General features: G+C 45.3%; 1 protein-coding gene across 1 annotated transcript; it reads left to right on the forward strand.

Moving 5' to 3' along the window:
• The first annotated feature begins 558 nt into the window (after positions 1–558).
• emc (Basic helix-loop-helix domain-containing extra-macrochaetae) lies at positions 559–12,245 on the forward strand. The gene is made up of 2 exons (XM_071594880.1): positions 559–1,506; positions 9,267–12,245. The coding sequence occupies exons 1-2, from the start codon at positions 955–957 to the stop codon at positions 9,318–9,320; spliced, it is 606 nt and encodes a 201-aa protein (XP_071450981.1). The 5' UTR covers positions 559–954; the 3' UTR covers positions 9,321–12,245.
• The last annotated feature ends 2,724 nt before the right edge of the window (positions 12,246–14,969 follow it).

The raw sequence follows: 14,969 nt of genomic DNA on the forward strand, positions 1-14,969 counted from the left end.
AAGAAGGTGAGGGAGAGAGGAAAGGTGAGGAGCTTGAGGAGAGTGGGGTCCGAAAAACCGAGGCGCTATGCTCACTCCCTAACTCCTTCCTCCTCCTCCCTCCCTCGGCGTTCCAGTGCGACCGACAACGAGTTCTCCGACATACAGGCGCCGGTGTGCACCTACTGGACCCCGCTCCTATTGGCCGAAGGGGCTCGGGTTGGCCACACCCCCATGGGAGCCCTGGTGGGAGGAGTCAGGACTTCCACGCACACATGCGAGAGGGCCTCCCCACCCTCCCCTTTTGCGAGGGAGGGAGTGTGGGAACAGCACCGGACGCTATACTGCCGGCTGGGAAAGGAGAGAGGGGATGGGACGACGAGGAGGGGGGTTTTGGAGGGGGCGAAGAGTGTCCGGGTGTTTTCCCTCGAGCGATTCAGCGATCTATAGGAGGGGGAGACCTCTGGAAGGGAGGAGAAAGAGGGGAATCGGAGGGGAGGGAATGAGGGGAGGTGGTTTCCCGAGTCTATATATATTGGTACCCCAACAAATTTAACGTCATTCTTTCGAGAGTCTCCGTGCGCTAGCTTTGGCTGCCCTCTCTCGTTTAAAGTTCTCTCTCTCTCTCTCTCTCTGAAGTGAAAAGTTTGCGTAGATTTCGTTTCTGCGGGACTCGAGAAAAAAGGATTGTGAACAGTGTGCTTTCAGTGTCTTTCTTGGATTATCCGCAACGAAAGAGAACTATCCTCGACTCTTCGCTACGTTAGTGCATGGAAACTGTTGGCTTCAGCGTCGAATCTTACAAGGCCTGGAGGCAGATCTACACTAGCGAGCCTTCTCCCTCGACTTCCTGCTTCCTTTTCTGGAGCGAAGCCGTACATTCCGTGTTTTGGGCTCAGTTTTGGACCCTGTTGCTCCTGCGGTCACTGGGATTCATTCCCCGCGCCTGAACCCAGCCCCTCTTCTTGTCATACGATGAAAGCGACGCCCGCGATGGTCAGCGCAGGTACAGTGTGCGAGGCCCCCGAGGCCCTGACGGCCGTTGGTTCTTCGGCCACCGCCACGATCGGCGGGATCCGCGACGGCCGAGTGCATAAGTCTAGACACCACCACCACCAACACAATCACCCAAGGAGGGACATCGAGAACGAGGAGATTCAGATGTACCTCTCCAAACTTAAGGAGTTGGTCCCCTTCATGCCGAAGAACAAGAGGCTGTCCAAGCTGGAGGTCATCCAACACGTCATCGACTACATCTGCCACCTCCAGCACACGCTTGAGGCCCACCCGGCGGCCGCGAGGATAGCCGCCGTCGCAGCGTCGGCGACCGCCGCGGTCGCGGCCGCAGCCGCCGTCAACGGCAGCGGTAACTCCCCGTCGGTCAACGGGAGCCCGTCGCCGTCCTCGTCGATGTCCTCGGCATCCGGCCAGGGTCCCTCCGCCTCCTCGCCCAGGCAACCCCTTGGCGTGATCGCCCCTAACACAATCCCCAACGTGACGACGTGCGCCGTCCAGGAACACACGACGGTAAGCAATCTTAGACGACCTCTCTCCGTACCAACACTTTGGTGAAATGATAACTATCAGGGTATATTAGGGATTTTTCTCTGCATAAATTTGGCCGTAGATCCTCCTACTTATGTTTACACGACCAGCTTTGTGAGTTCTACTTTAGCTTGATTTGCCGCGCATTAGTATCGAATGTGAGACTCGTCAATTTAGATCACTGAAAACAGCGATTTAGCTGCGCCCCTTTGATATACTTACTCGTGAAAAACATTCCGAGAAAACTCTGGCTATTCAATAATATTTTACCGCTTAATAATTAGGGCAAATTTTATTTCGCGGGGCATGTTCATTGCTTAATTTAACATCCTAGTTGGGTTTGTCACTGGTGTCTTTTACTCTACCAGTGATTTCTTTTACCCATGCGTGGTGGGTAGGCTTCATGGTTGCTCACTTACGAATCCTCTTTTCTTTTCCTCTGCACTAGTTTTCATAATTTACAGTTCTTTCCTCTTAAATGCCATAGACGCACGATTTCTTTTATTGCGTACAGTTGACAGATAGGACGTAAGTTTTCTCTTCGAATTGGCTTGCAAATCTACCGCGCGGGTGTCTGCCAAGACCCGACTTTTGGGACAAAGGCACTCCCGCCACCTAGTGTGCAGTGCTTTAACTATCGGCGACAACCACTCCACTCTTTTCATCTGGCAGTGGGTTTCCCCGGCGAACAATTAGAACACTTGTCAGTTCCTTTCAATAGTATTACCATAATTTCTACCAGAAAATTGTCTTAATACGCTGATAGTCACGAGTGAACCTCTTCGACTCCATACTTTGTGTTGCGTGCACGTTTTGTGAATGTCGTGTTTATGTGCGGTATTCGATTTGAATACAAACGGGAGGAGTAGGGAAACGCATGCTTGTTTTATATGTATTACCACGTGTACTCTTAAAAAAAATTGGAGAAGACCATTTCCTCTTCCTTGATTTCCAAAAATGTTTATTTGTATATGTGTAGTTTCGAAGTGATTTGAGAGAACGGAATTACAAGCTTTTAATTCCGGTGGCCCTGCTTCCTCTCTTACTCCCACCGCAAGAGTATTTCCGGCTCGCTGCCGCCTTGATTCCATAGTCCACCACCTCCGACCAAGTCCTTGCTTCTCTTCCCCTTCGCGTTACGGAGATGAAAAAGGGAGACGGTTTTGAGCACGTGTGCGCGGTATTCGTCTTGGCTGTGGAATCGTTCCAGGGTGTCGGTCACCGTAACAGTTTCCACGTGGTGGGTTTTATTGGCCCATAATATTGCGGCGCTAGACAACAACAATGGCTCAGCTGCGCCCTTTTTAACAAGGCCGAGCGTTATTTATTTTTTCCCCCCTCGCACGCCTCCCGATCTATTCTCTTGTCTCCAGGGTCTTCTCCAGCTCTTAGGAAGCTCTGGACGACGCCCTTGCCTCTTTCTAATTTTGAACAACTGTCTCTCGTGTGGTCGTTAGTGTTAAAATATTTCTATTCCCCATGTGTACACGACATTTTCGGGCTCGACATGTCGTTTTTATGTTTGACGTTACGTTTTCCATATTCTCCTTCAAAACACACACGATATTTGGTCGTTATATTTATACATCAAGGCACTCTGCTAAGTTTCTCGAGAGGTAATTTAACCAACGCGAGTTGTTAAATGTGCGCATAGCCTGCAAGGTATTTCCACGGGGTTTATTTTTCCTCTTCCCATTTCTTCTCTTCGACAATTTTTCTCGACAAATAATGGAAAACGGTGTCGACCAAAATTGCCTGCTTTTGCGCGAAGGAGTTTTAGTTTCTGTCTATCCCGTGTGTGGCGGATGACCTATCTTCCCGGATACCGCCAGCGCGGAAGTATTTCTTCAGCGGTGCTTTCAAAAAGGAGGGGGGGGGCATCTGGAACCGTAAATACCGTTTATGCTACCGTCGCGCCTTACGCCCTCGCGATATATATCCCCCGCGGCAGGTGTTTTGCGCCAGTCGTCTTGCTTCCAAGAGGGGAAGGGGAGGCAACATTTTTTTTCATTGCATCTCCCGTCTCTCTTGAGCGTTCTCAGCACAAGTGACAAACATTCCATCTTTTACACTCATCCAATGTTGTAAGATACCTCACCCCGTCACCATTTCCGGTCCAGATAGATACCTAATGATACCACGATGATCGGGGTAAAGTATCGGTGAATTATCGTAATCTCTCCGGAAAGTACATCCTTCCTTATCAGCAACCCTCTCTTTGTCCACGTACCCAAGTCTTCCAAACAAATGACTGAATGCCACGCCCGCAAAATATTGTCCCGGATCTCATTTTACGTGTCTGAAGAGACTATTTGCGGGGCGGGAGTCAAAGAGAACCATGCGGTCGTCTTTTAAGGGGGACTGTAGCCGTCCTTCGGCGGAAATTCTTGAAGGAAATATTTTCTCTGGCAATATTTTTCTGGCGTTCCGCTCTTCCGTGATTTTCCCGGCACGCCCCCTCAATATAGTTAACTTTTCCACTGGCAGACACCCTTCCAGTCAATGGCCTGAACTCACACGATTTGCCTCTCCCTGAGCAATAGCATCGTTATTTATTGTACATGTTTTCACAGTACTTACAACCGCGTTGGAACTGCAATGAACCCTTCCTCCTCAGCTTCACTCCGATGCATTTAAATTGCAAACTTAATGGATATTACCGTGAATCCACTTCGTATTCCTTCGCGGCGTTGGAGATCTTGTCGAGCGCATTCATTTCAAGTTATTCATTTCAAAAAGTATATTAACCTAACATTTCCATAAGATGAACTTTTTTAAGGACGGTTACGTGTTTTACATATTGAGTATCATTACTCTTATTACCACGGGATTCTTCCCGTAGATGGCAGTAGTGGGCAGAATTTCACCCGAGTTTTTTTTTCATGGAAATGGCCTTAACACACAAATATTTTATCTCTTTATCATCCATAACGCTCGAAGCACACGAGGAGTGTCAGTAGAATTAGAAATGTGGAAAACGACACTTTGGGGAAGCCTATATCCTTTTTATGAGAATACAACCGTGAGTAATTTAGGTGGCAAGCGCAGGTGTCTCTTGCCTTCCTTATCCCACTTACAGCTCTACCTCGCCCATGGAAAATAAAATAACTCAAGCTAGTCGATAAAGTGGGTGAGATTTGTATCGCAATGAAGACGCAGAGAGCTAGCCCAGTTGACCGTGGAATCATTGCTGCACTGCTCCCGATCAGAGGTAAACTTCAGTTTCGTACTCGATATTCCGCTCAAGTGAGTCAAACTGTTCCAGATAAAATAGAGAGAGGCGGGGAAGGAATCGTGAGAGATGTTCTCCTTCGATATTTATTGTGTTATTCATTGGACACTCAAAAGACCCTGCTATTTTCCCCAGGATGTCCTTAGTTGGGAGGATCGCAAAACGATCTTAAGAGGGACGGAATGGCGTAATAACTTTTGGATGTAACTGAATCGTTTATTCAGTGATCATGGCATGGTGCTGCCCGTGTTCTCGCTGTGTTATAAGTCTCTAGGATTCTTACCATTTCATTTTCAATCACTCGCGACGAATTATTTTTCCGTAGCCAGCTCCCACGAATATGTCGACGACGCGATACATATGTTAATCGTGTTGTGGATGACGTTTTTTCCTACAAATTGAATCACTCGGATGGCCAATAACTGTCCATGACCGAAAAAGGAACGTCGGCTTCCCCGCTCCGAAAGAAATTCTCTTGGTCAACGTGTGTTTTACGATAATCTCCTCAGATATATTTTCGAACTTTTTTGTCGACATTTTTTTTTCGAAACTCATTAAAAGAGGGGACGTCACCTTCCAAGATTCGCCGTCTCACTCGATGAGGAACGTCAAAAAATCCCGTCGGATAAGCAGCGCGACGAAAATCGAACGGCTATTTCGGAATGAAAGTTTTTCCTCATTCGCCTTGCACACCTGGCATCTCGATCGTGTTCTCTCGCCTCCTCAGAAAGAGGTCTGCCTATCCCTCCCCTTCCGTCCCACCCCCGCGCTCCCCTTCGCCTCCTCCCTAAGACCCCCCCTCCTCCACTTCAGCTCACTCTGCCCCGTTTTTTTCGCTTCATCTCGTTTTAGAAATCACTTCGCGATTGCATATAGATTGCCGCCAAGTGTGGCTTGGCCGATTTCTCCAAGCCCCATTCCGACTTCATATTCCGCAGGTCTCCTTGCCTGCGACAGTATCATCGTCCTATGCTTGCGGGAGATTCCGTCTTTCGTGAGAGTCGTGGTTATTTGGGATACGCGCTCGTCGTGGTCATTCTCCCGAGGGATTGAAGAATCTTGTTCATGTCTACGTACGGTTCCAAGGAGGGGGGGGGGGCACCTGTAACCCCCTAGCCAGCTGGTAAAGACACGAAACTACTGTACTGAAATTCAAATATGTCTGTACCTTACATAATCGGTTCATAGGTAATATAGAACACACTCAAATGCAATTCATTACGAACGCCCTGACTTGGGAGTCTGTATGATTTGAGTTTGTCTCTCGGATTTTGTTGGGGCCACGGACTCGATCAACCTGTTGAAAGGTACCCCCGAGGGAGGTATAGAGTAAAACTTTTGTCCCTTTCTTTCACTTATGAGTGACCCTGGTTTAAAGATGGAGATACTTTGAGGAGCTGGGATTCGGTGACCCGTGGTGGTCTCTCTCCTCCATAAATGTAAATTATGGTCGGAAACGAGGAGTATGGGGTTCATCCACTCGACAGTGACGGAATACCATTGTGACGACGTGCGAACTCGAGTGGGCCTCACGGGGAGGCGAGCGAGCCCTTTAAACAAAACGAATGAATAATGAATGGGTCGTTTCGTAAATGAGGTTGTTTGTGCTTCGGTGGGAATGGTGCCTTCCGCAATATGTCACGAAGAAAGCTTCCCGTCTTGCCCCTCTCCTCTAGAGCTGTTCAGGTTCTAATGTCGAGCCTCTTTGATGTCGTTAGGGCCCTATTGGGTACTGTGCCATGTTCCCACACTTTCTGGTAGGATTTTTTATTTTTTGACATTTTTTCGAAAACGGTACATTTGGTATAATTATGTCGGATCAACATATGTGTAAATAGGTAATCCAGCCCTTGAGACCATGAAGTTGAGTTTCAGAGCCAGATTAAAAACTGGTATAGTTTAAAAAATCCTTTTGTTATCACTTTTTGAGGGGGGAAAGAGCGAAGTTTGTGCGTTAATAAATATGATATGTACTGCGCATTCAACCTTAAAGAATTTGACTTTTGGAGTAGAACTGGGATGTACTTAAGCAGTCCTCAGGAAAATTTAGGGCAAATTGTTGGATTTCAAATTGCTCTTGCCGGTGAAAGTGGACTCGGAAACAGAACCTTCACCATTAGCTTACCACATTACAGAGAAGCAAAATTGTACGCACTGTATTATTCCCACCCCATTCTCAGGAACGCGACGAAAATGCATCGCGGTTCACTCGTCACCGGGCATAGAAAAAGGTAGGGCTTTTTTTTTGAGCCGTCGCGGTTTTTTTTCTTCTTCGTCTCTCCTCTCACGGTTTCAAGGAAAGTTTCCCTTGGCTAAGGCACGGTCACGGCGGAGGCGCACACCTGGGCTCTCGATTCCGCCTTGCGGCGCCCTCCTGCCTCCCCCCTCTTTTCTCCTCCTCTCCCTCTCCTCCTCTCCCTCTTCGGGTTCCTTCGTGTGTATTACCCGCTCACACCCGCTTTGTCGCGGACGGTCTCCTTGACCCGCGCATGTGTTCAAATAAAAAAAGAAGCAGCCCGTGGTTGGTGTGTATTTATGTGTGTATTGAGATTCGCGACCGTCGCTCCCATTTCCTCCGGGAAGGATTTAAACGCCAACTCACTCGAGGGTCTCCCTAACCCCACGACAACCATCCTTTCCCCCCCACCTCCACTATTGCCAACGAACGCCCTGCAGCTGGATGTACGGCCGAAAGTCTTTCTGTGGCTTACAGCTTCGCCTCCTTGAATCATTTTCTTATCCCTCTTCTGCGTCTGCCGTGATAATTTGTCGTCTCTATTTCTCACACTCCTCGCATCACTCCTAAGTATTGTGCAGGATCAGAAAAGTGCCCCTTCAATGCCTTCGTGAGGCCATTCTAGTGTGGGCGGCTGTAATAAGTTCGAACCGAAGCAGTTACCGCTGTATACGTAACCCTAGCCTTAATTTTACAATTCAGTCCAAGCACTAGACGTTCATTTGAATTTGTTTAAGGATAAAACATTAATGAATTATAAAACCGGGATTATCGTTGTCCTAATTGGGATTTGAATTTCACGTGCGACATCCTGTGGAACAGTCAATTCATGTATGGGAAAATATTTCTACCCTTCAGCTTTGCTTGATCATATGCAAATTTATCTCGTTCGGTTTTGTTTCCTGCGTTAGGATACGTTATTTCCGACTACCCTCAAAAGATACAGGAAACATTACTCGGGATAGTCTTCCGATTTTTTTTCATCATACCAACACCACCACCACGGACCTCTGGAGGACTTCCGTGCCTTAGTATTTTTTTGAGGACCCCCCTCGTCAACCTCTCCCCCGCTCCCGTTCATAGAACACCCGTCCGCTCTCTTGAAGGCAGCTTTCAAAACTGACCCTCCACCTCTTCCTCCTACTTCCCCTCCGCTCGCTCCCGCCCTTCCAAAAGCCATCTGTGCATCAACCTCCCCCACCATCTTCCCTCCCCACCTCTCCCTACGCGCGCCTCAGCCCCTCCGAAGAGTCGCCTTCACCACGGAACACGTGCATCGACGACGAAGAAAGCGGCAGGCGGGCGGCAGCATCCTTACAACATATAGCTCTTTCTCTTCCCCCCCTTCTCACTCCACGCCCCAAACCCTCCCCACAGGCCAAGAACATTTCTCATTCCTTGCCCACCTCTCCTCTCCCCCTTAACCAACCCTATCTTTTCCTGTACTGTTGCCAGTGAGACTTGCGCATCTGTGTATGCGGCAATTGGGGGGAGGGGGGGGGGTCGATGGATGGACGGGGGGGAGGGAGGGAGAGAAGGAAAGAGAGGGTGAAGGTTATTACGGTTCGGACATGCAAACGGGAGAGTTTGAAATGGGGCCCTGATTCATACATATAACCTCAGTCAGACGGAGGAAAAAAAAAGATTTCTGCCCCTAGGGGTCACCTACTCCACCTACTCGAGAGAGAGACGTCCTTCGTTATATTTTATTTTTAAATTTTCGTGTTCACGTTTTCTTCTTGGTAAGAGTAATGAGTATGTTTTCTCTGTCGCATTTTTTTTTCTTTTCGAGAGTTCCCATCTTCGGGATTCCCACCCGGAACACGAATTTTCATGAGCGGCTTAATGCCCATCTTAGGGACCCGTACGTGCGACTCTGTTAGAACTGGCTTTCCAATTGTCCACATTTACTCCTACGACTACTTATAATTATTGCTTTTCTTGAATTCAAGCGGGTGGATTCCCGATGTATCCTTCAGAATCGATTACTTCGCCGCCTTCAGGAGGTACACATAGATTGACAAGGGAACAGTGGTAGTTACCACCCTTGATAATTTCAAAAATATGATCCACATTTTCGAAAAAAGATTATTCCAAATAGCTCGTGGTTGATCAATCCTCTTTTTGCTAAATTTTCGGTTACTTGTGTTATAGTTTAGAGAGCTCTTTTAAATGGATAACTTCCTGTTTTGAAAATATAATCTTAATCATTTAAGCATTCCTCTAAAGTTGATCTTGACTGACCATTCCTTTTCTCCTTTTGTCTCATTACAGCCCGTGCACCTAGACAAAGTCGTCGCCTCCGACAGCAGGCCGGTGTCCTGTTGAAGCGACTAGCCTCCTCCTCCTATGTGCGGGGGAGTCATTGAGAGAATGAGGCCTGTCACTTTTTTGAGGACCTGACCGAACATTGGAAGGCAGGCGGACGCCGTGTGGACTACCCGCGAGAACTCCCTTGTTGTTCGACCATGCCGTGCGCCGGGTTTCCCTGGCATGGGGCCCCGCCCAGCCGGCGACGGCCGATGTCGCCGCTGCCCCGTGGTGTCTCCACGCAAAGAATTCGCACCTCCAGCTCACCCTGTGTGTTTGCGGAGTCTGCGGAAGAGAACGTCTCCTACCCGGGAATCCAGGAGAAAGAGGCCGTGGGGGAAGTTGTGGCTGAAGACTGAACGGGGACTTAAGAGAAAAAGGAATGTCGCCTTGACGGTGGAATCGAATGGACATGAGCGAGGCGTCTTCGCTGGTGGCATTTCAAAATGTCACTCTCGCTCGTCCGTCCATTCGATCGTCTCTGTAAAAACTGGACCACCCACCTCATCTTACACCCCATCGCAGTTGTGAATCTCTTTGTTTAGATGGGATGATGATTCCTTTGCTTTTACTCCACATCCGGCGTCCACGTCTCTGCATTGTACATATTTTCAAAGAAGAGCATATTACGATTGATGTTGTCGTGTGTTATTAGTGCACGGTTATGATTTAATGGCAACGCCATTCGCGTTCAGAGGGAAGGGAAGATTTAAAAAAAAAAGAACAGTGAAGACCGCACCTAAATGACATTGGACTTAATCAGCCTTGCAACAAAGCACTCCTGTGTAGACTTAGCAAAAATTAAATTTGTAATCACTCTTTGGTGTTCCATAAGCGGGGATCGTGCAAGAGACCCCGTTTTGCTATGTCATTAGATTTACTACATCCGTAAATGTTTCCAAAAATTTTAGAGGTAAAGCTTTCTTTGCAATTTGTAGAGCCAGCACAAGTGTATTTCAAAATCTGTGTGCAACGTATTGGTATTCTGTCTGGCAATGGAATCGAGGGAAAATTATGGAAGGTTGGTTTTTGTTACCCACGTGCTAATTAATTCTCGAGAGCGAGCGACTTGTTCCTAATTTCTGGAAAATAAATTCATATAATCAACTGTGGTCTTTGAGAGAGAATGTCAAATTTTTTAAAGAGTCGGCCGGGGCCCGTATTCCAATTCAACGGCTTCCTGCCCCGAGGTGCGGTGACCGATCGCGTCAAAAAATCCCCCCCCCCCCACGTCCTGTATCGGCAATTGCGTGCGGTAAAATGCATCGTGCGCGCCGATATCGACGCGGTCAAGTCGCGGACGACGAAGGAGGGCGACCCGTAACAGGATTCGCAGGTGCTCTCCTCCCCCCACCCCACCCCCCACTCGCATGACCAACTTTTGCGACACGGGAACGTGATTCCTTTCCCGTCCGGCTGTGTGAGAGAGCTCCCGGGAGCTGAAAGAGCGCACAGCTGTGCCGTCGCCGCTGCTGCCCCCGGACGGGGAGGGCAATAAACTCTCCGCGTCCCCTGATACCCCCCCCCATTCTATCTCTCTCAAACCTCGCTGTCGTCATGTCTTCGCCCTTTTTGTCGTGGGGGCACTCGATTCTTTTGTTTCCCCCCCTCCGGTAGTAGCCGGACGGCGGAAATGTCCGCAATTTATTTTTTTAAAGCCCTGGAGGTAATCTCTCCACCCGCACCGCGGAAATTAATTTCGACTCATTTATAACAACTCGCTCGCTCTCGGGAGACATTGGACAGTGGGAAAATGACAAGTATCGTGAAAGATCTGGTCTGTTTTTATCCAAGCTTTCACCACCTGCTTCGTGAGTCCACGTTGGAAAATGCGCGTGTCCCATTGCAGCAATTTTGTTTGCAATTATTCGAGTGGTAACGTAAAACGTAACCTTCCTCTTTAGAGTGGGTTCCCCTAATTGTTTTCCAGATTGTAGTAGTGCTCCCAACTTCGATTAAATTCTTTTCCTTTTAAAGACAAGCATATTGATGTTTCGCGGTTGATAGGTTTCGTATGTTGTACCCCTTCCCCCCCCCCCCCCCTCGGATGTTGCATTTCTTCCCTCCCCTCTTGCGTCTCACGAGTTTTCACTATATATGAGGTACCTGTTTCTAAAAGATATATAACTGCCGGAGCTAGTGGCAATGTTTGTAAATTTTATTTTTTATCTATTACGTGAAGGAAAAAATAACCACGATTTTCAGATTTTGGCCGTAACAAAGTAACGCCTTTCTGTTGACACATGCATGTTCAGGTCAATTCGCAAGTTAGCAGAAAAATTCTTTTCTGTACCTCACATTATGATTTTTTTGTTTTATCAAATCTCGCTGTCATGCCTTGGTGATCGTAGAGGTAAAAGCTCTTTTATGTAGCTCTCTTTTTTTTGAGAAAAAAGCTGCCATTTCCAATTGGAGAAATGCCTAATGCTCGATACACCGTTCCTATTTCACATTCTTCTTGCTTATTGGTATAATGGTTCTTTTTTAAAGCATTGAATCCCCATACTTAATTTTTTTGATATGTGCACAAACTGTTGACGTGGTTTTCTTTTATAATTTTGTCTGTGATGTTAGTCGTTTCGCATCTTAAATAGTGTACAAATATCTATATAAAGTTGAATGTCGTTTGTTCGATGTTTAAACTTTGGTCCCACTGCTGGAGAAAGTGCAGTCCCAAAACTGATGACTGGTGGCTGTGGGATTAATGTGTATATAAGTATGTATTGTGTGTGTGTGGAAAGAGTTGTAAATGTTCATGAGAAGACTTCTATGTGCGACTGTGATGAGAGAATGAGGTTTCAATTCTGTGGTTTGGAAATATGATTTCAACCGTGTTTTACATGAACGTATATGTTATTAAAAATCAGATGTTCACTATTTTATGTTCAAAAGCAAAAAGACCCAGAAAAGAAAATACACTAAATTCGTATATTATTCCAGAAACCTGCTTTTTTATTTAACCCATCCCATGTCGTCTCCACTTTACTATATCAAATTTCCTGAAGAAACGGAAATAAGCTAAAAATATGTGTAAATTGAGTAATTTTTGCAATGAAGTTTCAGAAGGTGAATTATTAATGTATTTAAATTATTTTGCTGCCTACAAAGTGAAGTCTCGTTTTATTTTTCACTTCAAACATTGTCAAAGAGGCCTATCTTGCTCGTGCATTAATAATAAAACGTAAATGGTCCTTTGGTGGGCATTCAGTTATCAGTTTCTCAAGAAATTGCCAGAAAAGCTTCGTTGCTCTTTAGTCTCTCTCGTAAGGGTTATGTAGTAGCCTCAAAAGATCGGATCATTATAGAATAAGGTACCCCTTCTGTAACGAATTCAATAATTAGCGTGGTTGTATATAACTATGGGTACCACCTTCCTAAAATATGTGGATCAAATTTTGGCCATTAAATTGGTTCAACATGAAATGATTAATTTCATCACTTGAAATTTTAAAAGGATATTTCTTTATTAATTGGCAATGAGCTAAATGAAAGAAACTTGAAGCACGTAAAATGAAAGTTGACTGAAAATCAATGATGCTGGTTTTGTACCTTTGGCGCAATGACGTTGCCCAGTTCTCCATTAATTGGAATGTTACTTGAAATCCGATCAGTAAAAGTAGCAAGGTAAATTTGAAGTTGAAGCCACTTGAGAATGACGTGTCATTAAGTGTTTCGTGACGCATAGGCTTTCATTAGTTCCCCGTGAGGCTTTCGATTCCACGACGGGGGAGGGAGCAGCAGGTCAGTCAGTCAGAGCACTACGCGGCTAGAGAGTCATCGTTTCGATAATTGAGACGACATGAAGTAAATTTCTCACCTTCCTCGAGGCCTTACGCTTACCTACACCTGCGCCACTTTCAAAATCGTCCGACCATAGAATTAAAGACCTATTAGCAACATCCGTTTTCTTCCATTTCGAGCCTTCTTTCAAACCGACTACAGACAACATTGTTAGTTCCCTTTACCATTTCTTATGTGAAGGAAAAAACGACCTGCCATCACTTTTCACTACAGGCGAATAAAATTAAAATCAATGCGTGTGGGACTCGATAAGTGCGATTACGTCTGGGTGTGGATTGAAGAAAGAAAATATACCAAGGGATACTTTATTCTCTTCTTTGATTTTCTCATCATATAAAGAAAACTTAATGCCATTAGTTTAATTCAAATCATATTAGACAGCTGGGATAAAAGCCGGCAGAAGTAAACTGCAAAATATCATAAATATAATATTCTCAATGCTACCGCAATTTCTCATTCGGGAAACGCATTTTTTTCCTGTCGTAATTAAATCGCAGCGGATGAGAACCATTTTCACGAGTTGTTTTTTATTTCTAGATAAAAAATTCTAATAAATTCATGACGTGAATTTGGCGATAAGTATATGTTCACTTAATTATTCTTACGCACGTACATTTCTCCACCTGGAATCGAGCCTGTGTATGATTAGGCACAGCGGTTTGTGATTCTTAATTTGTGTTTCAAGATTTAATTCCCGTTCTTCCGACGTTTGATAGACTTTTTCAATCAAGACCATTAAGGTACCAATGCAATTAAAGTTAAATTAACGGGTATATGCTTCAGTCCTCTTTTACGCAAGAGGGACCTTCGGGCTTGAGAGACCTTTCCTTCGTATATCAACAACCACGGTCAAGCCAAAGGATATTGACACCACGTTAAATAATTAAAGTTAGTTGATCACGTACATCATGTTGAAAGGGAAGCGAATGAAATATATCAGAACAGACAGAAAATAAGGGAGGCTGTATACTCAAATACCTATGAGTTCACACCCAAAATGACCTTTACAAATGACATTGCTTTGAGAGCATGCGGAATCTGTGAATAAAGAAGCCGTAGATGTACACATAACTTCTGCAAAACCAAAATGGTGTTTACATGGTGTTACACCCGTTTTACTTAAATTATATTTAAAGGCGATGATGAAGACCCTGAGCAGGACCTGAAACATTTCAGATGTCGGTTTGTCCACAGAATCTTTAAATAAAGGCAATATATTATATTAGATAACATAAAGAATCCATGATGAAATACAAGAATATTAAAGTGGTTATCAGAGACTTACACGAGATGATGCACCAGCCTGCCTTCCCTTCTTCCCTATCCCTACATCCCTTCTTCATTATTGACTCTGTTTATTTTTGTGATTTTTATAAGGCTAAAATGATCACATTCGACGAGTTCCCTCCGGAACCACATGGAGGAGACAAATTGTGTTGCCTACTTTTATTAAATAGACGAATTCAATAACCATTCAAGGAGATTTTTCTAGACTATTATTTTATAAAAAATTATGTCTGCCTCTGAACCAATTAGAAAAAATGTAACGAAGTCTAAAAGGATCATCTTTTCTAATTTTGAAAAAATAAAATTTAATCCATTTCTTCTTGGCAACTGAAATTTTCCGAAGCATAACTAATTCTTTTAATAATTAATCTTTCAATGTATAGTTTCTCTGACTGGCAGCCTCCCAATAGTTTCTAATAAATACTAATTTTCTTAAGCCTTCACTTCTTTTCTGTCGTACATCTCTTTCTTTTTCTGTATGATCGTTGTCTTCTCCACCACACCTCATGGTCTATTTTATCATGGAAGCGTCTAAGAAATCCACTGTCGTGACTCAAAGCGTGTCAAAACTATCTCGGG

This window comes from Hetaerina americana, unplaced genomic scaffold (genome assembly GCF_022747635.1).
Source record: "Hetaerina americana unplaced genomic scaffold, ioHetAmer1.1.p SCAF_7, whole genome shotgun sequence".
Lineage (NCBI taxonomy): Eukaryota > Metazoa > Arthropoda > Insecta > Odonata > Calopterygidae > Hetaerina > Hetaerina americana.